Source organism: Oncorhynchus mykiss, chromosome 32 (assembly GCF_013265735.2).
Source record: "Oncorhynchus mykiss isolate Arlee chromosome 32, USDA_OmykA_1.1, whole genome shotgun sequence".
Taxonomy (NCBI): domain Eukaryota; kingdom Metazoa; phylum Chordata; class Actinopteri; order Salmoniformes; family Salmonidae; genus Oncorhynchus; species Oncorhynchus mykiss.
In genome coordinates, this window is record NC_050572.1 from 23915706 (window position 1) to 23942902 (window position 27197).

The 27197-nt window shown below is 43.3% G+C and overlaps 1 protein-coding gene across 3 annotated transcripts in view; it reads right to left on the minus strand.

Annotated features, from left to right (window-relative positions):
* Nucleotides 1–7023: 7023 nt before the first annotated feature.
* LOC110488132 (glucocorticoid-induced transcript 1 protein) overlaps nt 7024–27197 on the minus strand; it is a 35262-nt gene continuing 15088 nt past the window's right edge. For 2 of the 3 annotated variants that reach the window (XM_036970688.1, XM_021560165.2), the window contains 7 exons: nt 22437–22582; nt 19442–19531; nt 12264–12410; nt 11891–12040; nt 11075–11291; nt 10824–10944; nt 7024–10657 (listed from right to left, as the gene is read on the minus strand). In XM_036970688.1, coding sequence (XP_036826583.1) covers nt 10327–10657; nt 10824–10944; nt 11075–11291; nt 11891–12040; nt 12264–12410; nt 19442–19531; nt 22437–22582 — 1202 coding nt within the window. In that variant the 3' untranslated portion in view covers nt 7024–10326. The remainder of the gene's footprint in view (nt 10658–10823; nt 10945–11074; nt 11292–11890; nt 12041–12263; nt 12411–19441; nt 19532–22436; nt 22583–27197) is intronic. The other variant, XM_021560167.2, reaches the window with a different exon arrangement.

Consider the following 27197-nt stretch of genomic DNA (forward strand, 5'->3'; position numbering starts at 1 on the left):
GATTGAGGTCAGGGCTTTGTGTTGGCCACTCCAATACCTTGACTTTGTTGTCCTTAAGCCAATTTCCCACAACTTTGAAAGTATGCTTGGGGTCATTGTCCATTTGGAAGACCCATTTGCGACCAAGTTTTAACTTCCTGACTGATGTCTTGAGATGTTGCTTCAATATATCCACATAATTTTCCTCCCTTATGATGCCATCTAGTTTGTGAAGTGCACCACTCCAGCAGCAAAGCACCCCCACAACATGATGCTGCCACCCCCGTGCTTCACGGTTGGGATGGTGTTCTTCGGCTTGCAAGCCTCCCCCTTTTTCCACCTAAAATAATGATGGTCATTATAGCCAAACAGTTCTATGTTTGCTTCATCAGACCAGAGGACATTTCTCCAAAAAGTACAATCTTTGTCCCCATGTGCAGTTGTAAACCGTAGTCTGGCTTTTTTATGGCGGTTTTGGACTTGTTTTACTGTGGATATAGATACTTTTGTACCTGTTTCCTCCAGCATCTTCACAAGGTCCTTTGCTGTTGTTCTGGGATTGATTTTCACTTTTTGCACCAAAGTACGTTGATCTCTAGGAGACAGAATGCGTCTCCTTCCTGAGCGGTATGACAGCTGCGTTGACCCATGGTGTTTATACTTGCGTACTATTGTTTGTACAGATGAATGTGGTACCTTCAGGTGTTTGGAAATTGCTCCCAAGGATGAAACAAACTTGTGGAGGTCAACTTTTTTTTTCTGAGGTCTTGGCTGATTTCTTTTGATTTTCCCATGATGTCAAGCAAAGAGGCACTGAGTTTGGTACATCTCCAGGTACATCTCCAATTGACTCAAATTATGTCAATTAGCCTATCAGAAGCTTCTAAAGCCATGACATAATTTTATGATATTTTCCAAGCTGTTTAAAGAGACAGTCAACTTAGTGTATGTAAACTTCTGACCCACTGGTATTGTGATACAGTGAAATATAAATTAAATAATCTGTCTGTAAACAATTGTTGGAAAAATGACTTGTGTCATGCACATTGTAGATATCCTAGCCGACTTGCCAAAACTATTGTTTGTTAACAAGAAATTTGTGGAGTGGTTGAAAAACAAGTTTATGTTCCTCAAAGGGGAGACGCAAGGTGAGATTGGAGGAAAGGGGTAGGGGGGACGCCGGGATGGGGCGGGGTGTACTTGTTGCCACTGTGTTCCCAGGAGGAGAAGAGAGAGACAGTAACCTCCCCGCCTCTCCCATCACTATGACAGCTTAGCCATGGTCACCCACTAACTAATGGCCGTGGGGCAACATTTATCTTGTGGCACTTTTCACCATAGAGGCTCTTGGCAAATATAGGGCGGGTGACCTACTACACCTGTACATGAGATACATTCAAAGTGTGTAGATTACATCTACCAATATTTGTTCCCCGCCACCCTGTTTTACTCAACACTTTAGCCACACATTCACATGCACCCTCAACACTTTAGCCACACATTCACATGCACCCTCAACACTTTAGCCACACATTCACATGCACCCTCAACACTTTAGCCACACATTCACATGCACCCTCTATCAATAAATCAATCATCCTCAATAAGGAAGATGTTGCATCATAGATGCAGTATGTCTCCATTGAGATTCCAGAATCTACCCTGAAGCATGTATTTTGATTGTCCTTGTAGTTTATGATATCGAGGTCTACCACACACAAGCACACGCGCGCATATACACACAAACAAACACACACACACACCGGTCGTGTTCCTCTGCCAAGGCGTTTCTGACGCCTGCCAGATCTTACAACGCCTGGATCGGTATTTTAAGTATCAGCTAACCACATCATGTTATAGCAATCTGTCAGTTGATGACACAGTTGATGACACAGTTGGGGTGGATATCACTCAGAGAATTAAAACAATTGGTGTATCACTTTCATTTCCAGACACTCACCATCAGTGTCAGAAAGGTATTTACTGGAGCGCAGGCACCAGGTATGGTGTATTGAGAGTAATGTGTTTGAGATCAAGTAGAATCTATTCTGTAGTGGCCCCTTTCTATCACTAGAGAACACTCTACAGACACTCTGCTATTTCATAGCGACCCCTCAAAGATGGCTAGATAATAAACTGTACATGAAAAGGCCCAACCTGGCTGTGAAAAATAGTTACGTGTTTGATAGTGTATGCATTTAAAAAATGTACATGAGGTATACTTGTAAAACTTTAAAAATAAACTGTATAAGTGGACCTCGTTTTGACATTCACACACAACTCCAGAGGAAGTGCTTTTGTTCTGCTAATAATATTTAATATTAATATTTAATATTTAAATAAGACACAAGATTTCTATGTTGATTCAAATAAAAAAAGAGTCATCAGCCGCACACGGCTGTCCGTAACACAACACAAAAACAATGTGTGTGTCATCGAGTCAGGACCAGTCATCTGAGAACAGTGGGCGGACTCTCACAGTACACCTAAAGGTACTGTACCCTCGGTATGCAAGCTCATTGCCTAACAACATTCTCCAATAACATCTTTGAGCACACACCAAGGAAATGGTGTGCAAAACAGAGGAAAACCAAACGTTGCCCTGTAGGGAGGCTTCTTACCAGTCTTCCTGAGTTTTTTCTAAATGTTACATATGGGCTAATCTTGCAACAGCGGTCTCTATTAACACAGAGGTGAGAGAGGAGCGGAGCATGTTCAATGCTTTGTTAGTGTGATTGGTTGCTGTACACAGGAACATCGTAGCATTTTTGCATGAATCATTCCACCGCTGGTTGACAGTTCATTTGTTGGTGGTATTGTTGTTGTAAAATGTGTTTTGGATAGTTTATTTTGTCTTGTTTCCTCTTCCACGGCAGGTCAAAAACATTAATGAAACGTTACACACTCTACTATAACTTTCACTCTCCCCTCCTATAACTTTCACACACTCTCCTCCTCCTATAACTTTCACACACTCTCCTCCTCCGATAACTTTCACACACTCTCCCCCTCCTATACTATTCACTCTCCTCCTCCTATAACTTTCACACTTTCCTCCTCCTATAACTTTTACACTCTCCTCCTCCTATAACTTTCACACACTCTCCTCCTCCTATAACTTTCACACACTCTCCTCCTCCTATAACTTTCACACACTCTCCTCCTCCTATAACTTTCACACACTCTCCTCCTCCTTTAACTTTCACACACTCTCCTCCTCCTATAACTTTCACTCTCCTCCTCCTATAACTTTCACTCTCCTCCTCCTATGACTTTCACTCTCCTCCTCCTATGACTTTCACTCTCCTCCTCCTATAACTTTCAGTCTCCTCCTATAACTTTCAGTCTCCGCCTCCTATAACTTTCACTCTCCGCCTCCTATAACTTTCACTCTCCGCCTCCTATAACTTTCACTCTCCGCCTCCTATAACTTCCAGTCTCCTCCTCCTATAGCTTCCAGTCTCCTCCTCCTATAACTTTCACACACTCTCCTCCTCCTATAACTTTCCCTCTCCTCCTCCTATAACTTTCAGTCTCCTCCTCCTATAACTTTCACTCTCCTCCTTCTATAACTTTCACTCTCCTCCTCCTATAACTTCCAGTCTCCTCCTCCTATAACTTTCAGTCTCCTCCTCCTATAACTTTCAGTTTCCTCCCCCTATAACTTTCACACTCTCTCCTCCTCCTATAACTTTCACTCTCCTCCTCCTATAACTTTCAGTCTCTTCCTCCTATAACTTTCACTCTCCTCCTATAACTTTCAGTCTCCTCCTATAACTTTCACTCTCCTCCTCCTATAACTTTTACACACTCTCCTCCTCCTATAACTTTCACTTTCCTCCTCCTATAACGTTCACTCTCTCCTCCTATAACTTTCAGTCTCCTCCTCCTATAACTTTCAGTCTCCTCCTCCTATAGCTTTCACACTCTCTCCTATAACTTTCACTCTCCTCTTATAACTTTCACACTCTCCTCCTCTTGTAACTTTCACACTTTCTCTTCCTATAACTTTCAGTCTCCTCCTATAACTTTCACTCTCCTCCTCCTATAACTTTCACACTCTCCTCCTCTTGTAACTTTCACACTTTCTCCTCCTATAACTTTCACTCTCTCCTCCTATAACTTTCAGTCTCCTCCTCCTATAACTTTCAGTCTCCTCCTCCTATAGCTTTCACACTCTCTCCTATAACTTTCACTCTCCTCTTATAACTTTCACACTCTCCTCCTCTTGTAACTTTCACGCTTTCTCATCCTATAACTTTCAGTCTCCTCCTATAACTTTCACTCTCCTCCTATAACTTTCACACTCTCCTCCTCTTGTAACTTTCACACTTTCTCCTCCTATAACTTTCACTCTCCTCCTATGACTTTCCCTCTCCTCATCCTATAATTTTCACTCTCCTCATCCTATAACTTTTACACTCCTCCTCCTATAACTTTCAGTCTCCTCCTCCTATAACTTTCACACTCTCTCCTATAACTTTCAGTCTCCTCCTCCTATAACTTTCACACTTTCTCCTCCTATAATTTTGTCTCCTCGTCCTATAACGTTCACTCTCTCCTCCTATAACTTTTCACTCTCCTCCTCCTATCATCCTATAACGTTCAGTCTCCTCCACCTATAACTTTCACACTCTCCTCCTGTAACTTTCAGTCTCCTCCTATAACTTTCAGTCTCCTCCTATAACTTTCAGTCTCCTCCCCCTATAACTTTCACACTCACCTCCTGTAACTTTCAGTCTCCTCCTCCTATAACTTTCACACTCTCTCCTCCTCCTATAACTTTCAGTCTCCTCCTCCACACTCTCTCCTATAACTTTCAGTCTCCTCCTCCTATAACTTTCACACTCACCTCATATAACTTTCACACTCACCTCCTGTAACTTTCAGTCTCCTCCTCCTATAACTTTTACACTCTCCTCCTATAACTTTCAGTCTCCTCCTATAATTTTCACTCTCCTTCTCATAACTTTTACACACTCTCCTCCTCCTATAACTTTCACTCTCTCCTCCTATAACATTCACTCTCCTCCTCCTATAACTTTCAGTCTCCTCCTCCTATAGCTTTCACACTCTCTCCTATAACTTTCAGTCTCCTCCTATAACTTTCACTCTCCTCCTCTTATAACTTTCACACTTTCTCCTCCTATAACTTTCAGTCTCCTCCTCCTATCATCCTATAACTTTCAGTTTCCTCCTATAACTTTCACACTTTCTCCTCCTATAACTTTCACTCTCTCCTCCTATGACTTTCACTCTCCTCCTCCTATAATTTTCACTCTCTTCATCCTATAACTTTTACACTCCTCCTCCTATAACTTTCAGTCTCCTCCTCCTATCATACTATAACTTTCAGTCACCTCCTATAACTTTCACTTTCCTCCTCCTATAACTTTCACTCTCTCCTCCTATAACTTTCAGTCTCCTCCTCCTATAACTTTCAGTCTCCTCCTCCTATAGCTTTCACACTCTCTCCTATAACTTTCACTCTCCTCTTATAACTTTCACACTCTCCTCCTCTTGTAACTTTCACACTTTCTCTTCCTATAACTTTCAGTCTCCTCCTATAACTTTCACTCTCCTCCTCCTATAACTTTCACACTCTCCTCCTCTTGTAACTTTCACACTTTCTCCTCCTATAACTTTCACTCTCTCCTCCTATAACTTTCAGTCTCTTCCTCCTATAACTTTCAGTCTCCTCCTCCTATAGCTTTCACACTCTCTCCTATAACTTTCACTCTCCTCTTATAACTTTCACACTCTCCTCCTCTTGTAACTTTCACACTTTCTCTTCCTATAACTTTCAGTCTCCTCCTATAACTTTCACTCTCCTCCTATAACTTTCACACTCTCCTCCTCTTGTAACTTTCACACTTTCTCCTCCTATAACTTTCACTCTCCTCCTATGACTTTCCCTCTCCTCATCCTATCATTTTCACTCTCCTCATCCTATAACTTTTACACTCCTCCTCCTATAACTTTCAGTCTCCTCCTCCTATAACTTTCACACTCTCTCCTATAACTTTCAGTCTCCTCCTCCTATAACTTTCACACTTTCTCCTCCTATAATTTTGTCTCCTCGTCCTATAACGTTCACTCTCTCCTCCTATAACTTTCAGTCTCCTCCTCCTATCATCCTATAACGTTCAGTCTCCTCCTCCTATCATCCTATAACTTTCAGTTTCCTCCTATAACTTTCACACTTTCTCCTCCTATAACGTTCAGTCTCCTCCTCCTATCATCCTATAACTTTCAGTTTCCTCCTATAACTTTCACACTTTCTTCTCCTATAACTTTCACTCTCTCCTCCTATGACTTTCACTCTCCTCCTCCTATAATTTTCACTCTCTTCATCCTATAACTTTTACACTCCTCCTCCTATAACTTTCAGTCTCCTCCTCCTATCATACTATAACTTTCAGTCACCTCCTATAACTTTCACTCTCCTCCTCTTATAACTTTCACACTTTCTCCTCATATAACTTTGTCTCCTCATCCTATAACTTTCACTCTCTCCTCCTATAACTTTCAGTCTCCTCCTCCTATCATCCTATAACTTTCAGTCTCCTCCTCCTATAACTTTCAGTCTCCTCCTCCTATAACTTTCACACTCTCTCCCCCTCCTATAACTTTCATCTCCTCCTCCACACTCTCTCCTCCTATAACTTTCACTCTCCTCCTATAACTTTCAGTCTTCTCCTCCTATAACTTTCAGTCTTCTCCTCCTATAACTTTCACTCTCCTCCTTCTATAACTTTTACACTCTCCTCCTATAACTTTCACACACTCCTCCCATAACTTTCAGTCTTCTCCTCCTATAACTTTCACTCTCCTCCTATAACTTTGTCTTCTCCTCCTATAACTTTCACACTCTCCACCTATAACTTTCCCTCTCCTCCTATAACTTTCAGTCTCCTCCTCCTATAACTTTCACACTCTCTCCTCCTATAACTTTCACACTCCTCCTATAACTTTCACAAACTCCCCTCCTTCTATAACTTGCACACACTCAGTGATGGTCAAAACAACACACAAACTGGTTAATCACATCAACAACCAATCCTTTTATTGTGTTTGTGCATGACCTTTTGCCCCACAGATCCAATGAGGAGCGAGCTGATTGGGTGAGCTGATGAACACTGATGACCTGCTAGCCAATAACTATGTGCTCTGGTGACATCATATCCAGTGCTGGTTTATGTGTCGAGTAATGGCTTTCTCAACAGGTTGTTAGGCTTTTCACACTACTGAGCCATACCGGGCCGAGCCACTATAGTTGCTGGAACCGTGCTGGAAAATAAATGATCAGAGCCAGCACAGTACAGTCCTATAGTGTGAATCTGGCTTAAGTGCTGATTTGGCTCTATACTCCAAACCAAAGGAATGAGAGAGAGGAAATGGAGTGGTGAAGAAGAAGCGAAACATATCCGACCCAACGGACACCAACACCTTGTCTATTATTGCACACATCTAGTTAACCAATGCCACATAGTTAATGTATGTAAGTCATTGGATAAGCTATATCGCTTGATAATAAGGTGCTAAATGATTAAAAACAACATCAACATTGCATTGATATTTTTAAAAGCCATATAGTATATCTAACAACGAACAAGAGTATCAATGCAGACAGGAATTCCACAAGCACACATTAGCATATCAAAATAAATAATGTTTCTGATTATGGTTTATCTTTGACTTGAATGTCTTATTAAGGGAATCATTGTACAGGTGGTGTTGTGTTCCATGCAAGAATGATGTTACAGACAAATCTGCAGAGGGAATTATTGTGCACAGAATCAAATATGGGACGCTCATAGGAGAATTGCTTCCTTTGAGGAAGATGATGTCAATAATTACTCATGAGTCATGACATTCTGAAGTGTAATGCTTTACAAAGACATGGACTGGATAAGGATCGGGACAGTTTACTCCTTCCCTTAGAAATCCAAAGTTGAAACATCTACCAATTCTGCAGGTGCAATAAACCTACTAGGTCCTCTCTAATCAAACCTCAAACTCAGCGCACTGGAGGGCCTAAAGATCAACGTTTGGACATGACTTGATGAGTCTTCTCGACCCCTAACCAGCTAGAATCTCATGGAATGTCTTATGAATCAATAGTAAAGCATAATTATGTTGTCTATGTGATATTAAAACAGTCTCAGACTGGACGTCACCTGAACGTAACCAATCAAATGCTTATTTTATTTGATGTTACTGCAGGCCATGACTTGACTAGGACCAGTCAACCCAGATTGACCTGAAGTTGAACACTGAAGTTGCTACCTGACCTTGACCACAGCACAACGGCTGCAGAGGGTTTGACCACACAGAATTGTCAGGCATCGACAGTCATGGCCCTTACAGACTTCTCTCAAACATGCACAGCCGTTATCTCTCACAGTGGTCTTGGTCTGTTACTAGTCACTCATAAAGACAACCAAGACACCTAACAACCAGTGGTGTAAAGTACTTCAGTAAAAATACTTTAAAGTATTACTTAAGTAATTTGTTGGGGTATCTGTACTTTACTATTTATATTTTTACTATTTATATATTTAACTTTTACTTCACTACATTCCTCAAGAAAATAATGTACTTTGTACTCCACACATTTTACCTGACACCCAAAAGTACTTGTTACATGTTGAATGCTTATTAGCAGGACAGGAAAAAGGTCAAATTCCCGCACTTATCAAGACAACCATGGTCATCCCTTCTGGCTCTGATCTGACGGACTCACAAAGGCATCTTTTGGAAATGATGTCTGAGTGTTGGAGTGTGCCCCTGGCTATCCATACAATTTAAAAACAAGAAAACTGTCCCGCCTGCTTTTTAAAAAACTTTTACTTGAGTAACTTTCTATTAAGGTATCTATACTTTTACTCAAGTATGACATTGGGGACTTTTTCCACCACTGCTAACAACAGTCAACCTTTCATGTCAACCAAGCACAGGTCAAGTCTTAGGGCAGCACATCATAACACCATGTCTAGGGGGAATAAAAGGTTCCGAATTTCTGGAATGGAATCTGGAATGAGAGAAAGCAAAGCTTCAACAAGGAAATGCAGTCGGAGCCGAGTCAACCTGTGTCATGGAACATGGGCATACATTCCAAATTTCCTGAGTTTAGACTCCGTTTGTGATTTATACCTGAAGCAAGGCCAGACGCAATGGAGACTGTGCAACGGATTGTGGCGGCCATTTAGAATTTTCTTCTTTATGTCTTTTTTTCCCACTTTTTTGATTATTCTTTGCATGTTTCAAAGGAGGTTTGGAAACATAACCTGGATTGTGTAAACATAAATCCTGAAAAAAAAAATTCTTCCTTTCTCCGTTACTGTACATAACATAACACAGCAATACACCGTTTTCTATTTAAACAAGCGTTGTTTTTTTTCTTTTCACAAGATATATAATGTGTAATATGGTGTATAGAGCTTATTCATACTGTGGAGAATGTCAAAACAGAACACAATAACACATAAGTTAAAGAGATTCTCCGGTACTTTTGTATCATTTTTAGCCAGTAGTTCTGAAAGTAGCACACATGAGCCAAAAGTAGTCCCTGAAAATTGCGTACTACTTCACACATGCGATTGATCTCTCTCTCTCGCTGAGCCATTAGGTCCAACCTGCAATTTTCATTGGATATCGCTAGCTGTCGTTCAAATGCCAGGGGCTGAAGCTCATTGGCTAGAACTCGAATTGCTAGGGGGCTGGCTGGCCTATGTAGGGGGAAATGTAGAAGAAAATGGCGCAGCACATCTTCAAGAAAATAGTGGCTTTCAAACTAGGAATTCCGTGGCTAATTGAGGTAAGACAGTAATTCTGCTCATAGATTATGCATGTATGATCCACACATTGACACATCCAGCCCAAAGCGGAAGGTTTAAAATATAATTTTTTAGTTGGCAAAGTACCGGAGCATGTCTTTAATCTTAAACACACTGCCAGTTTAAAACGCATGCCCCTTATCCAAAGTGTTTAATTTTCTTCCCATCCATCCCATGCCAGCGTCCAATATCTCTACTTATTACGTGCTGTTAAAGAACATCATGTCTATCTCTGACAGGAACAGTGCTTTAGGAATAGGCTAGGAACATGTCTTTGTTTTCTCAGTTGTTAGTTGTTGTTGTCGTCGTCGTCAGGTACATTGTTGCTAGCACTACGCCATGCAGAGTATGTAGAGTTCAGCAGAGACAGAGAGGAGGGGGAGGTAATTTAGAGAAAGGAGACCAGACTTCAGTAATGATGATGATGATGGTGGTGGGGACGTAATAATCAAATGATTAATAACAATAAGAAACAGAACCATGTGACAGAGGCCAGCTCTGCCCAGGTCTAGCTGATGGCCAGGCTGTCTGTCTGAAGGGCAGTCTCTGGTGTCTCCCCCTGCTGGGGAGAGGAGGGCGTTGCAGGGGCAGCTTCCTCGGGGGTGGGAGCGTCGTCTGTGCTGGTGGAGGTGTGGACCTGAGAGGGGAGGACACGGCAGAATGCTGACATCATTGAGCTGGGGCCGGCCTCGGGGTCATCATCGGGGTGAGAGGTCACAGAGAGGTGCAGGGCACCGGGGGTCAGTCTGACGGGGCAGAAGGCGGAGCCGGTGGAGATGAAGTTGACCTTGTTCTTGTCGGGGCAGGAGAAGAGAGGGACGGACGCTGACTGCCTGGAGCTGGTAGGACAAAGGGAAAGAGACGGCGTGTTAACTCTTTTCATGACATGTATGAGTAACTGACCTTCAGTATCAACCACTTGGAAAATGTGGTGCGATAAAAGAGATTCTAAAAAATCTAATTAAACCCTCCTGGACCAGGTTCCCGGTCTTTTGCTGTACTTACCTCATTTCCTCAAACACCTTGATCTTCTCACAGCCCTCTGGGGGTTCTCTCTTGAACATGTAGCTGTTGTTGGGTTTAGGAGACGAGGCAAACTTAGGCAGCGGAGAGCTACTGCCACTGTCTGTAGACAGAGACAATGGTCAGAAACGGTTAGACACAAACACAGTCCAGAGCCGTGCTCAAGGGCACAACAGCAGGATGGACAATGGAGGCCTTGCCCTTGGTCTGAGATGGAATTCTAACAGTCCTACCTTTATCCCTGTCGTAGAGCAGATCGTCAGTGGAGTAAGGGCTGCCCCCGTGTGAGCCGGACCCCGGGGGGCAGGCAGGAGAGGGACAGGGGGACAGGCTGGAACTACTGCTGGAGCGGCCAGGGACAGAGGGAGTCTGTGTGTCCACACTGCGGGTACTGCTGCTACGCTGTTGGGGGGGAAAGGGGGCTCGCCGCCCGTCTGGTACCTCCAACACCTGGGGATGGCAGGGGGATGAGGAGGGAGGAGGGGGGAGAGAGAGCAAGATGTTGGTCAGTAAATATTTGCAAGTAATAGGATTGACAGTGACACAACAGGTGAATGAATGGTTGCGTTTGTGTGCGTGTTTACTCCTCTGTCACCTCCAGACACATGAGCCTGACTGAAGTCAATATGAAGTGTAAATATGCAGCCTTGTCTCATAGACTAGACGTAAAATAGTAATTGGAAATCCGGGACACTCAAATGAGTATGAAATGTTACGTTTGGTATGGTTACATAAGATAAGTAACCTAAGGCAAAAAACTAAAGAGGGTGGTTAGTCTGGGCGTATAACGCAAACGCCTAGCCACCCAAAGGTTATGTGTTCAAATTTAGCGTTAGCCACCTAGCTAGAGTTAGCAACAACAAATTGCAATTCTTAATAACATATCATATGAAATGGAGGATGGACATCCACAAATTAATACATACCATATGAAACGTAACATATCATACTAAATTAATTGTCTCTGATTTACGTACAGAATAATACTAAATGCTCTGAGTCCAGGTTGAAATAAGTGATCGTATATGTCTAACTGTCCGTTCCCCCACCTTGAGTTCTTCCTTCTCTCCGTTATTGTCTCTGATGAAGACCTTTTCCAGCTCGTGGTTGATTCCCTCCATGCTGCTGGGCACTCTGGTGATGGAGGACTTGGGCACCGTCATGTTGGACATCTGAGATGACTTAGACATGCAGGACCACTGCAGGGACACAACCACAGAGAGAGACATTCAAAAATGAAACCTCCAACTTACACATATTATAAGAAGCACAGTTTTTGTGATTAAGCTTCACTGGCATGTTGGGTTGGCGAGGGCGCAGAGTTTGAACTTCTGGGCCGATTGCATTGGTTCCACTCTGCCAAACAAGCTAAACACACCGTTTTATTTTAACTCAGGTTTGGATGGCAGTATTGTGCCTCACCTGTGCTTGGTTGGCAGTGGTGTTGATGGTGTTGTTAGGTCCCTGTAAAGGAGACAGGCTGTCTTTGTCTCTTTGACACTGAGACTGACGACCTCCCTGCTGCTGTTTACTACCGCCACGCAGCTGCTGCCGGAGCTTGGCTATCTGCTGAGGAGAACAGAGGAGGAGGAGAGGAAGGAGGAAGAGAGGAGGGGGAAGTGGAGAGGGAGAGGAGGAGAAGAGAGGGAGAAAGACAGAGACAAAGGGAGAAAATAAACATGGGGAAAGAGAGAGGAAGGAATAGTAGCATGTTAACAGCTGAACTTTGTCACGTGTGATGTAGCCTATTTCATCTTATCACGTTTTTGACACCAATATATCCACCAGGGGTCGCTGTAGCTCAGGGAAAAGCCCCTAGGCAGGCAGCTCCAGTGATTAATACATCAGATCACATGTAGAGCTGGAAATGTATTTTCTTTAACGAGGCAAGTCAGTTAAGAACAAATTATTTTTTGCAATGACGGCCTACACCGGCCAAACCCGGACGATTCTGGGCCAATTGTGCGCCACCCTATGGGACTCCCAATCACGTCCGGTTGTGATAAAGCCTGGAATTGAACCAGTGTGTCTATAGTGACGCCTCTAGCTCTGAGATGCAGTGCCTTAGACCGCTGCAACACTCGGGAGTTGTGCAGTCCCTACATACACTGTTCAAAAGTTTGGGGTCACTTAGACATGTCCTTGTTTTTGAGTTGGAAAGAAAAAGCCATATCTCAGACTGGCCAATAAAAAGGAAAGATTAAGATGGGCAGAATAACACAGACACTGGACAGAGGAAGATTCAAAAAAAGTGTTATGGACAGACGAATCTAAGTTTGAGGTGTTAGGATTAGAGGTCGACCGATTATGACTTTTAAATTGTTAAATGATTTAAATTATTACCGATTATTGGAGGACCAAAAAAAGCCGACACCGATTCATCGGACGATTTTTATATATATATTTGTAATAATGACAATTACAACAATACTGAATGAATGAACCCTTAAATTTAACTTAATATAATACATAAATAAAATATATTTAGTCTCAAATAAATAATGAAACATGTTCAATTTGGTTTAAATAATGCAAAAAAAAAGTGTTGGAGAGAAAGTAAAAGTGCAATATGTGCCATGTAAAAAAGCTAACGTTTAAGTTCCTTGCTCAGAACATGAGAAAGCTGGTGGTTCAATATTCCCTGTTCTTAAATACTCCCAGTTAAGAAGTTTTAGGTTGTAGTTATTATAGTAATTTCTCTCTATACCATTTGAATTTCATATACCGTAGACTATTGGATGTTCTTATAGGCACTTTAGCATTGCCAGCCTATTCTCGGAAGTTGATAGGCTTGAGGTCATAAACAGAGCTGTGCTCAAGCATTGCTAAGCGCTGCTGGCAAACACAGTAAAGTGCTGTTTGAATGAATACTTACACGCCTGCTGCTGCCTACTACCGCTCAGTCAGGCTGCTCTATCAAATATAAAATCATAGACTTAATTATAATATAATAAACACAGAAATACGAGCCTTTGGTCATTAATATGGTCAAATACAGAAACTATAATTTTGAAAACAAAATGTTTATTCTTTCAGTGAAATACGGAACTGTTCTGTATTTTACCGAACGGGCGGCAATCCTAAGTCTAAATATTACGTTTATGGTTAGGTACATTTGTGCAACGATTGTGCTTTTTTTGCGAATGCGCTTTTGTTAAATCATCACCTGTTTGGCGAAGTTGAAGTAGGCTGTGATTCGATGATAAATTAACAGGCACCGCATTGATTATATGCAACGCAGAAGAAGCTAGTTAACCTAGTAATATCATCAACCACGTGTAGTTTACTAGTGATTATGTGAAGATTGATTGTTTTTATAAGATAAGTTTAATGATAGCTAGCAACTTACCTTGGCTCCTTGCAGCCACAAGGTCCTTTTGATGCTGCACACGCGTAACAGGTGGTCAGCCTGCCACGCAGTTTCCTTATGGATTGCAATGTAATCGGCCATAATCCGTGTCCAAAAAGGCAGATTCCTGATTGTTATGAAAACTTGAAATCGGCCCTAATTAATCGGCCAGGCCGATTAATCGGTCGACCTCTAGTTCGGATCACAAAGAAGAACATTCGTGAGACGCAGAAAAAAATAAAAAGACGCTGGATGAGTGCTTGACGCCATCTGTCAAGCATGGTGGAGGCAATGTGATGGTCTGGGGGTGCTTTGGTGGTGGTAAAGTGGGAGATTTGTACAGGATAAAAGGGATCTTGAAGAAGGAAGGCTATCACTCCATTTTGCAACGCCAACGCCAGGCGCTGAATTGGGGTCTGAATTGGGACCTCCTACAACTGGCAATGACCCAAGCACAGCTCCAAACTATGCAAGATCTATTTAGGTAAGAAACAGTCAGCTGGTATTCTGTCTATAATGGAGTGGCCAGCAGAGTCACCAGATCTCAACCCTATTGAGCGGTTGTGGGAGCAGCTTGACCGTATGGTACGTAAGAAGTGTCCATCAAGTCAATCCAATTTGTGGGAGATGCTTCAGGAAGCATGGGGTGAAATCTCTTCAGATTACCTCAACAAATTGACAGCTAGAATGCCAAAGGTCTGCAAGACTGTAATTACTGCAAATGGAGGATTCTTTGACGAAAGTAAAGTTTGGAGGACACAATTATTATTTCAATTAAAAATCATTATTTAAAACCTTGTCAACGTCTTGACTATATTTCCTATTCATTTTGCAACTCATGCAAAATGTTTTAATGGAAAACAAGGACATTTTTAAGTAACCCCAAACTTTTGAATGGTAGTGTCCATCTAAAGGAGTGTGGAAGGAAGGCGACTAGCTGGCAGGCTAGTCATTGATCTAATAGCTAAAGGAAGAATCCATAAAACATAAAACGAGCACACAGACTGGGTCAATTTGAGTATGCAAACACATCTCGAAAGGCCATTTACGATGTACACAATATGTTTCATTTGCATGATGCCATTCACACCTTTGAAAGCCCCACAGACGGTGCTAAACTGCATCTAACAGAAGATATGAGAGTGTTTTGGCTTCCTTATCTGGTTTGAGAATCCCCTGTGCTCTGACCAATAAGGACAAATGGCTAGAACTCCTGTCTTGTGTGGCTCTAGATATATATTTGACCCAAATCTTTATGTCTTTATACAGTGCCTTGCGAAAGTATTCGGCCACTTTGAACTTTGCGACCTTTTGCCACATTTCAGGCTTCAAACATAAAGATATAAAACTGTATTTTTTTGTGAAGAATCAACAACAAGTGGGACACAATCATGAAGTGGAACGACATTTATTGGATATTTCAAACTTTTTTAACAAATCAAAAACTGAAAAATTGGGCGTGCAAAATTATTCAGCCCCTTTACTTTCAGTGCAGCAAACTCTCTCCAGAAGTTCAGTGAGGATCTCTGAATGATCCAATGTTCTTCACAAAAAAATACAGTTTTATATCTTTATGTTTGAAGCCTGAAATGTGGCAAAAGGTCGCAAAGCTCAAGGGGGCCGAATACTTTCGCAAGGCACTGTAATTCTGCATCCATATTAGCCCACTGAGGAAAGTTCCAATTGCCAAAAAAGCCTTTTGAACTCTCAGACAAGTGAGGGCCTTTCTATATCAGATATAAGCACAGTACAGTTAATGGCAAATCAGATAAACAATTGCTTGCCACATGGTAGCCATCTTATTCTTATTATGTATGCAGCATCTCACTACCAGCCAGGACAAGCCCAGACATGTTATTTTCCTTGCGCCTTTACACAGAAGTCATTGTAGACTCAGTCATTTTACCATAGTAGCACAACACAGGTCACCTTTTACACCAGCAAGACATGCTATGGTGGAAGAAGATAAAGAATGGTTTGTGTAAATGCAATGTGAAACATTCCACCAAGTCGTTTTTACTATAGAAACAAAACACAAACACCCAGCCTAACAGGAGGCTCTGTCTGAATGGACAGGCTGATATGTGATCCACTTTCTTTAGCCATCATGAACCTGGTGCACTCAACAGTTAGTCAGCTTCCAGATATAAAGAATCAGTGGGTGATAATAGGCCAAATCTCTCCTATAAGGCTGGGTCCAAAATAAAGACCGTAAAGAAAAGAAAAAAAGCTGACATGTATTATAAAATATGTTGCTCAACTGCTTTATGCCAGCACAGTAGCTGACTGAAAACAGGTAGCGCACAGTAGCTAACTGAAAACAGGTAGTGCACAGTAGCTAACTGAAAACAGGTAGCGCACAGTAGCTGACTGAAAACAGGTAGTGCACAGTAGCTGACTGAAAACAGGTAGCGCACAGTAGCTAACTGAAAACAGGTAGCGCACAGTAGCTAACTGAAAACAGGTAGCGCACAGTAGCTGACTGAAAACAGGTAGCGCACAGTAGCTGACTGAAAACAGGTAGTGCACAGTAGCTGACTGAAAACAGGTAGCGCACAGTAGCTGACTGAAAACAGGTAGCGCACAGTAGCTGACTGAAAACAGGTAGTGCACAGTAGCTGACTGAAAACAGGTAGCGCACAGTAGCTGACTGAAAACAGGTAGCGCACAGTAGCTGACTGAAAACAGGTAGCGCACAGTAGCTGACTGAAAACAGGTAGCGCACAGTAGCTGACTGAAAACAGGTAGCGCACAGTAGCTGACTGAAAACAGGTAGCGCACAGTAGCTGACTGAAAACAGGTAGCGCACAGTAGCTGACTGAAAACAGGTAGCGCACAGTAGCTGACTGAAAACAGGTAGCGCACAGTAGCTGACTGAAAACAGGTAGCGCACAGTAGCTGACTGAAAACAGGTAGCGCACAGTAGCTGACTGAAAACAGGTAGCGCACAGTAGCTGACTGAAAACAGGTAGAGCACAGTAGCTGACTGAAAACAGGTAGCGCACAGTAGCTGACTAAAAACAGGTAGCGCACAGTAGCTGACTAAAAACAGGTAGCGCACAGTAGCTGACTGAAAACAGGTAGCGCACAGTAGCTGACTGAAAACAGGTAGCGCACAGTAGCTAACTGAAAACAGGTAGCGCACAGTAGCTAACTGAAAACAGGTAGCGCACAGTAGCTAACTGAAAACAGGTAGTGCACAGTAGCTAACTGAAAGCAGGTAGTGCACAGTAGCTAACTGAAAACAGGTAGCGCACAGTAGCTGACTGAAAGCAGGTAGTGCACAGTAGCTAACTGAAAGCAGGTAGTGCACAGTAGCTAACTGAAAACAGGTAGTGCACAGTAGCTAACTGAAAACAGGTAGTGCACAGTAGCTAACTGAAAGCAGGTAGTGCACAGTAGCTAACTGAAAGCAGGTAGTGCACAGTAGCTAACTGAAAGCAGGTAGTGCACAGTAGCTAACTGAAAGCAGGTAGTGCACAGTAGCTAACTGAAAGCAGGTAGTGCACAGTAGCTAACTGAAAGCAGGTAGTGCACAGTAGCTAACTGAAAGCAGGTAGTGCACAGTAGCTAACTGAAAGCAGGTAGTGCACAGTAGCTGACTGAAAACAGGTAGTGCACAGTAGCTAACGGAAAACAGGTAGTGCACAGTAGCTAACTGAAAGCAGGTAGTGCACAGTAGCTGACTGAAAACAGGTAGTGCACAGTAGCTAACTGAAAACAGGTAGTGCACAGTAGCTAACTGAAAGCAGGTAGTGCACAGTAGCTAACTGAAAGCAGGTAGTGCACAGTAGCTAACTGAAAGCAGGTAGTGCACAGTAGCTGACTGAAAACAGGTAGTGCACAGTAGCTAACTGAAAACAGGTAGTGCACAGTAGCTGACTGAAAGCAGGTAGTGCACAGTAGCTAACTGAAAGCAGGTAGTGCACAGTAGCTAACTGAAAGCAGGTAGTGCACAGTAGCTAACTGAAAACAGGTAGTGCACAGTAGCTAACTGAAAACAGGTAGTGCACAGTAGCTGACTGAAAGCAGGTAGTGCACAGTAGCTAACTGAAAACAGGTAGTGCACAGTAGCTAATTGAAAACCCAGTCAGCAGCTGTGACTAAGTATGAATGTGTTCGTTGTCCGGCAGCATGACATGGCAAGTCAACAAACATGTTGTCCCTGCGACATTGCTGTGTGTGTACGCGGGTGTGTGTGAGTTGTAAGACATTAAGCTGGCACGGGCAGCATTTTAAACATGGCTGAAAGTGGAGCGAGTACATCCTATATAACGCTGAGGAAATAAGATCACAACAAGAGTTAAGTGACAGGAAGTGTTTGTAAATAATGAGGTCTATGAGGTTAGGATTACTGTGGATTACAATCGCTTAATAACACTGGGATCTCTTGAGGTTATATAGCCCTAACTGAAGGAGACTTCAACTCAACCCTTCTGCACTGCAGCTCCACTACAGCCCCAAGCTCCACTACTAGCACTAAGGAACATGCCTCAACACCACTATTTTAGCTGTTCTCCAGCTGCTAAACTAGGACGGTGAGAGAAAACAGAGAGAGAGACGAACAGAGAGATGGAGACAGAAAGGGGAGAGAAAGAATGAAAGAAAGAAAGAGAGAGGTTAAAAATGAAAGAGGAATCCGAGGCCTGCCTGGCTGTCTTTCCTGTCCATAAATTGCCTGTTGGGTTATGTGTCTGGTTAGTTAACGAGGGAGATAGATAGTGTTATCTGCCTCCTCCCTGCCTGTGACATTACAGCACCAGGGTGGAGCTGAGAGGGGATGATAAGACAACGACCGCCGGCCCGGCGCGACGCTCTGTCTCTGACACCCAGCATTAGAACAGACCAAGCCCTGAGCATGCGGAAGTCTGAGGTCAGACAGGAAGTTATATATAGAAGGTGGTACCGTGTGGAGAGAGAGAGAGAGAGAGAAAGAGAGACAGGTGGCAGGTGGTAGGCAGTTTCCTATAGACACTGATAACATTCTAGTATTGTCTTGTCAACTTCAAGCCATCTCAACATGGCAGAATCTACATCTGGATTAAAGGAGGATGACAGCAATGATACGGATACATAGTGTGCTAGGACAGCATATTTCATCAGTTTTACAGGGAGGCCTACTGTACTGTATGTTGTCATTGTTGATTTGAAAACCCCCTTGGTCCAACGGTCATTAGGAAAGTGCTGCAAGTTGTCGTTTCTTAAATAGGGTTTCTTGTGACATGTTTAAGTGTGGTGTGTGAGTGTGTACCTCTTTGAGCTGGTCGGCGCTGCCCCAAGACGCAGAGCGCTGGTGTGTGCTCCTCCTCTCTCCTGCTTCTTCACTCCAACATCCAGGTGTCTGTACACAACAAGGAAACGACCGATGATATCATGACCTAATTACCAACCTCTTATCCTCATTAGCCACGTCAATCATCATGATCGGGAATAAAAGGCCTTTGCCCTAAGCCTAAACAGAGCTCTACTTTGCCATTTCAGATTTGCCCTTTGCGAAGTGTTAGGTTTGACATGGAAACCTTGATATGAGTACATCCTGTATAACAAGATCTAAAATGGTGCATTACTAGCCGTGAGTTGTGTGTGTCAGTTGACATCAGAACAAGGAGAGGTCTCTAAACGCCACAGCCTAGGTACAGCTACTGTGATGAAGAAGTTATTATGTCAACTGGACGGAGAGAAGCCCTTGGTTCGTCCCCTTGGTTACCCCTGGTCTGACCTGCTCCTGGTGCTGAGAGAGGCAAGGAGGAGGAAGACAAGTGTAAACAGGAGAAAAAGAGAGAAGAAGGGCTCTCCACACATGGCAGGCATCAGACAGGGATTAAATACAGTGGGTGCTGTGATAGAGATAGTCCTAGCTCTGTGTGTCTCTGCTTTCAAGAGGGCAGAGAGAGAGCGAGGATGGAGAGAGAATGTACACTTCAAATCAAATCCCAAGGTCAAGAACATTGGGAAGCAGCGGCACTCCAAAATGTTTTTTTAAAACAAAGACATCACCAAATTTCACCTTTTTATTGTGAAAAGCGCTTCAGCGGTTATTCTTTCATCAGAGCATCCGAGAATGTACACTGTTAGGGCCAATGGAAGTGCTAGGCCAGTGCTATAGCCAGAAGCGGTAGTAGATATTGTGAAGTGGTGAGTTGAGTTATTCTATTAATATGTGGAGACTTCACATTTCAAAGGTTGTCCTCAGTAACCCGCTCAACACCATCACCAAGCCAGGCAGGAAACAGAGAGAGAAAGCTTTGAACATTGTCTTTTTCATCTCCTATTTAAGGGAAGAGGAGGGGGAGCACACACTCACACACACACACACAAACTGAGTTACACGCATGCGCACACATACACACACCATCTCCTCTCTTCTTTCAGTGGACAATGTGTGACCACATACCGATCCCTGTTTGGTCCACCTTCCTTTCCCTGGTCCACCTTCCCTACGTGTAGATGTGGCAGATGTTTCCATGCATCTGGACAAAGAGCTGAAGTGAAGGAAAAGTGGAATGGACGGGTTGATTCATACAGTAAACCGGCTGCCAGGTTGAGTCCACAGTAATATGGTTTCTGGGATGATCTAGCAATGTGGCGTTTGGGTGGCCTGAGGAGCTTATTGGGCCCTGGTTGCCGAGCAGTGCAGTAAAAACAGGATGTAGGAGGTCATTATGGGATGTCATCTCTGGCTCCGGTGGTGTCATAACCCTGCTAGTTCACTCTCACTGAGGCTGGTTCCCACACTAGACCCAGAGAAGAGAAATAAAAAACTAAAGGCCTAATCTACCCCTTTAATGACCAGTTTGAGGGATCCAGAATATTGGGCTGACATTGTAAAATCCTGTTCAACGCAGAAAGCAGAATGTCCATTAAAAGGAGTTTTAGTCCAGTTGAGGAATAGGTTTAACCTAACCTACTGGCCCAGTACACTCACTAGCCTGCACAATCAATCTTCCGCACACAAATACTTCTTCTCTCTTGGCATAATCTTAGTGCTATGTGTTTGGGCCTGTCTGTCATAACTTGGAAGGATGGTGTGGGTGTTGCAGGTCACAGCAATGTACAGAACAGAGCGAGGAAGAGGAGGAAGAAGAGGGGGAGGAGGAGAACATTCCAGGTCACAGACCCAAAGGCTGAGAATGACAGAAAATTACAAGGAAAAGGTGAAGAGTGGAAGAAGGAGAAAGAGGAGCAGGAGGAGATAAAGAGGAGGGGGAAATTCCAGCCGCAGCAGGACTGGCAGCAACATGGCTCTGCACAAACAGTTGACTTCATCTGACAAGCAGAAGCCGTGTGTCACACAGACAGACAGGAGCTCGCATGTTCTCCACAATGACACCTTTGTGCTGCAGTGACACCCAGTGCCTACTTGTTCAAAACACAGAAGGCCAGGCAGGTCAATACAGAGAGTCAGGCTGGTTAATCTATTGTAAGTCTAGAGAGGCCCACAGATGCGTAGTTGGTAAATCTCAAAGTGACTGACGGAAACAGGGTGTATAGACCTGTGAAAGAGGTCAACAGCGGCTAACTAATATCTGTGTGTGCAGGTGAATCAGTGACTGAGTACTGTACAAACTTGACTGCCACTAGTCATTTGAAAGAGCCCACTCCCTTATAGCGTTGCAGCTCAGTACTCAGCCACTTCTGCTCACAGATGTAGGATCTTATTTTGATCACTTTTTTAAATCACTCTTTTGTTGCTGAGAATGTTCCTACAGATGAGCTTTGTCATTTACATAAATTCACTGAAAACTCACACTAACACACAGTTATATTAACAGTTTTGCACTTTTAATGTAGCCTACTTTTGACCAGCTAATAGCCTAACCATCCATCAAGAACCATTATGGAGTAAATGTTAAAATCCTGTTGCTGCTGGATTATTTTGCTGTGACAATATAAGTCAAATTAAGATCATACATCTGTAGTAGTTTCCTGTCCTTCGCCTCAGCATGCTAGTTCAAAACTAGCAGATCAGCAAACCAGCGCTATCAATAAACCTAGTTTCTTCTAGCTGGAATATCGTTAGGTCTTTGTCGTTGAATTAAATGCCACATGCATTCATCTCAGTAGGGGGACTGAACAAAGCGTGACACATGAAGGATAGGTTAGGGGGACAGGAAGTGGGGAGGCACCTACCTGAGTGGATTTGTCTTTAGTGCACAAAGAATAGTGTACAGTCATTCTTTCATCTCAGTGGGGGAACCAGACAAATCATGACACATAGTGGGGACAGGAATTGAGGGGACACCTACCTGAGTGGATTTATCTTTCATGCATGAGGGGTAGTGCACGTGGTGGTCACGAGGCCACTGGCCGGTAAGGTAGGGGCCGGTGATGGTACCCAGGGAGGAAGTCCGCCGTATGGCTCCCGAGTTACGCTGCTGGGGCTTGGACCTCTCTACCAGAGAGAAAGAGAGAGAGAGAGAGAGGGTATGCAAGAGAGGAGGGGGATGAGACATTTTAATTGAGGAGGCTCTCACAGGCAACGATTTATTAGAATCCCCATTAGACAACGCCAATGGCGACAGCTAGCCTTACTGGGGTCTGACACGTAAGGATAAAAACATTACAGACAGTGGCCTCCCAGGTGGTGCAGTGGTCTAAGGCACTGCATCGCAGTGCTAGCTGTGCCACCAGAGATTCTGGGTTTGAGCCCAGGCTGTCGCAGCTGGCTGCAACCGGGAGGCCCATGGGGCGGCGCACAATTGGCCCAGTGTCGTCTGGATTAAGGAGGGTTTGGCCAGCAGGGATATCCTTGTCTCATCGCACACTAGCGACTCCTGTGGCGGGACGGGCGCAGTGCACGCTGACCAGGTGTACGGTGTTTCCTCTGACACATTGGTGCGGCTGGCTTCCGGGTTGGATGTGCATTGTGTCAAGAAGCAGTGCGGCTTGGTTGGGTTTCGGAGGATGCATGGCTCTTGACCTTCACCTCTCCCGAGACTGTAACTACTACCAATTGGGTACCACGAAATTGGGGAGAAAAAAGGGGTAAAAAAAGAAAATAAAAAAACATGACAGACAAGACACTTTACAATTGATATACACTACATGATTAAAAGTATGTGGACACCTACTCGTCGAACATCTCATCCCAAAATCATGAGCATTATTATGGAGTCGGTCTCCCCTTTACTGTTATAACAGCCTCCACTCTTCTGGGAAGTCCCCATTGCTATGGGGACTTGCTCTTGTGGCTGAATGGAAGCATTACTGAGGTCGGGCACTGATGTTGGGCGATTAGGCCTGGCTCACAGTCAGCGTTCCAATTTATCCCAAAGGTGTTAGAGACCCTGTTGAGATCTGGGCTCTGTGCAAGTCAGTCAAGTTCTTCCACGCCGGTCTTAACAAACCTGTATGAACCTCGCATTATGCACGAGGGCTTTGTCATGCTGAAACAGAAAAGTGCCTTCACCAAACTGTTACCATAAAGTTGGATGCACAGAATCTTCTAAAATGGAATTGGATGCTGTAGCGTTAAGATTTCCCTTCACTGGAACAAGGGGCTATACTGAACCATGAAAAACAGCCCCAGACCATTATTCATCAGACTTTACAGTTGGCCCTATGCATTGGGGCAGGTAGCGTTCTCCCGGCATCCACCAAACCCAGATGCGTCCGTCGAACTGCCAGATGGTGAAGCGTTATTCATCATTTCAGAGAATTTCAGTTTCCACTGTTTCAGAGTCCAATGGCCGAGAGCTTTACACCACTCCAACCAACGCTTGGCGTTGCGCATGGTGATCTTAGGCTTGTGTGCGGCAGCTTGGTCATGGTAACCCATTTCATGAAGCTCCCGACGAACAGTTCTTGTAGCTTCCAGAGGCAGTTTGGAACTCGTGAGTGTTGCAACCGAGGACAGACGATTTTTATGTGCTGCGTTCAGCACTCGGTCCTGTTCTGTGAGCTTGTGTGGCTTACCACTTCACGGCTGAGCCGTTGTTGCTCCTAGACTTTTCCAATTCACACCAACAACCCTTACAATTGACCAGGGCAGATCTAGCAGGGCAGAGATTTGACAAACTGACGTGTTGGAAAGGTGGCATCCTATGACGGTGCCACGTTGAAAGTCACTGAGCTCTTCAGTAAGGCAATTCCACTGCAAAGGTTTGTCTATGGAGATTGAATGGCTGGCTGTGTGCTCAATTTGATACACCTGTCAGCAACGGGTGTGGCTGAAATAGCTGAATCCACTTATTTGGGTGTCCAAATACTTATATATAATGTACACTTAAAAACATTAACATGTAGTGTGCATCTATCAGTTCCACATACATGTCAGTACATACACACAACAAGTAGGTCACATGGGGGAGAGGTGTTGTTTTAACCAGGTTTCACATGCGCTACATGAGATGGAAGGGACTTCCCTGTATAATACTGTATGTTTCCTTGAATTTGTTCTGGCCCTGGGGAGTGTGAAAAGAACCCTGGTAGAATGTCCAATGGGGTAAGTGTGTGTGTCAGTGCTGTGTGCAAGTTCACTATGTAAACAATTTGGAATTTCCAACATATTCATGTTTCTTACAAAAACAAGAAGTGATGTGGTCAGTCTTCCTCAACTCTTAGCCAAGAGAGACTGGCATGAATAGTATTGATATTAGCCCTCTGATTACAATGAAGAGCAAGACATGTCACTCTGTTCTGGGCCAGCTGCAGTACTTGACCATATGACTGAACAATAATCAACATATGATAAAACTAGAGCCTGTAGGACTTGCATTGTGGAGTGTGGTGTCAAAATAGCAGAGCATCTCTTTATAACAGACAGAACTCTCACCATTTCTACAACCAATGAATCTATATTTTATGACAATGACAGTTTACAATCTAAGGAAACACCAAGTAATTTAGTCTCCTCAACTTTTTCAACAGCCACACTATTCATTACCAGATTCAACTGAGATCTAGAAGTTCAGGAATTATTTGTACCAAATATAATGCTCTTAGTTTTAGAGATGTTCAGGACCAGTTTATTACTGGCCAAGCATTTCAAAACTGACTGCAACTCTTTGTTAAGGGTTTCAGTGACTTAATTAGTGGTGGTTCGAAATGCGTATATGGATGAATCATCAGCATACATGGACACACATGCTTTGTTTAATACCAGTGGCAGGTCATTGGTAAAAATAGAAAAGAGTAGAAAGCTTTGAAAGCTGCCCTGCGGTATACCACACTTAACATGTTTGACATTAGAGAAGCGTCCATTAAAGAAAACAATCTGAGTTCTATTAGATAGATAGCTCTGAATCCACGATATGTCAGAGGTTGAAAAGCCATAACACATACAGTACCAGTCAAAAGTTTGGACACACCTACTCATGCAAGGGTTTTGAGGTTCTTCAAATTAGCCACCCTTTACCTTGATGGCAGCTTTGCACAATCTTGGCACTCTCTCAACCAGCTTCACCTGGAATTATTTTCCAACATTCTTGAAGGAGTTCCCACATATGCTGAGCACTTGTTGGCTGCTATTTCTTCACTCTGTGGTCCAACTCATCCCAAACCATCTCAATTGGGATGAGGTCGGGTGATTTTGGAGGCCAGGTCATCTAATGCAGCACTCCTTCAGTCTCCTTATTGGTCAAATAGCCCTTACACAGACTGGAGGTGTGTTGGGTCATTGTCCTGTTTAAAAACAAATGACAGTCCCACTAAGCGCAAACCAGATGGGATGGCTTATCGCTGCAGAATGCTGTGGTAGCCATGCTAGTTAAGTGTGCCTTGAATGCTATATAAATCACGGACAGTGTCACCAACAAAGCCTCCCAAAACCATCACACCTCCTCTTCCATGCTTCATGGTGGGAACCACACATGCGGAGATCCTCCGTTCACCTACTCTGCATCTTACAAAGACACAGCGGTTCGAACCAAAAGTCACAAATTTGGGCTCATCAGACCAAAGGACAGATTTCCACCGGTCTAATGTCCATTGCTCATGTTTCTTGGCCCAAGCAAGTGTCTTCTTATTTTGAATTTTTTTCACCTTTATTTAACTAGGAAAGTGTGCTTTAATAGTGGTTTCTTTGCAGCAATTCGACCATGAAGGCCTGATTCACACAGTCTCCTCTGAACAGTTGATGTTCAGTCTGTTACTTGAACTCTGTGAAGCATTTATTTGGGCTGCAATCTGAGATGCAGTCAACTCTAATGAACGTATTCTCTGCAGCAGAGGTAACTCTGGGTCTTCCTTTCCTGTGGTGGTCCTCATGAGAGCCAGTCTCATCATAGCGCTTGATGGTTTTTGCGACTGCACTTAAAGAAACTTTCAAAGTTCTTGACATTATCTGGATTGACCAACCTTCATATCTTAAAGTAATGATGGACTGTCGTTTCTCTTTGCTTATTTGAGTTGTTCTTGCCATAATATGGACTTGTTCTTTTACCAAATAGGACCGTCTTCTGTATACCACCCCTACCATGTCACAACACAACTGATTGGCTCATTAAGGAAAGAAATTCCACAAATGAACTTTTAACAAGGCACACCTGTTAATTGAAACGCATTCCAGGTGACTACCTCATGACGCTGGTTGAGAGAATGCTAAGTGTGCAAAGCTGTCATGAAGATTCTCAAATATAAAATATATTTGGATTTGTTTAACACTTTTTTGGTTACTATACGATTCCATGTGTGTTATTTCATAGTTTTGATGTCTTCACAATTATTCTATAATGTAGAAAATAGTACAAAATAAACCCTGGATGAGTAGGTGTGTACAAACGTCTGACTGGTACTGTACGTTTTCTCAACAACAGGTTATGGTCAATAATTTCAAAGGCTGCACAGAAATCTAACAATACAGCTCCCACATTCTTCTTATAATTAATTTATTTCAACCAATCATCAGTCATTTGTGTCAGTGCAGTACATGGTGAGTGCACTTCTCTGTAAGCATGCTGAAAGTCTGTTGTTAATTTGTTTACAGAGAAATAGCATTGTATTTGGTCAAACACAATTTTTTCTAAAAGTTTGGTAAGAGCTGGCAGCAAGCTGTCAGGTCTGCTGTC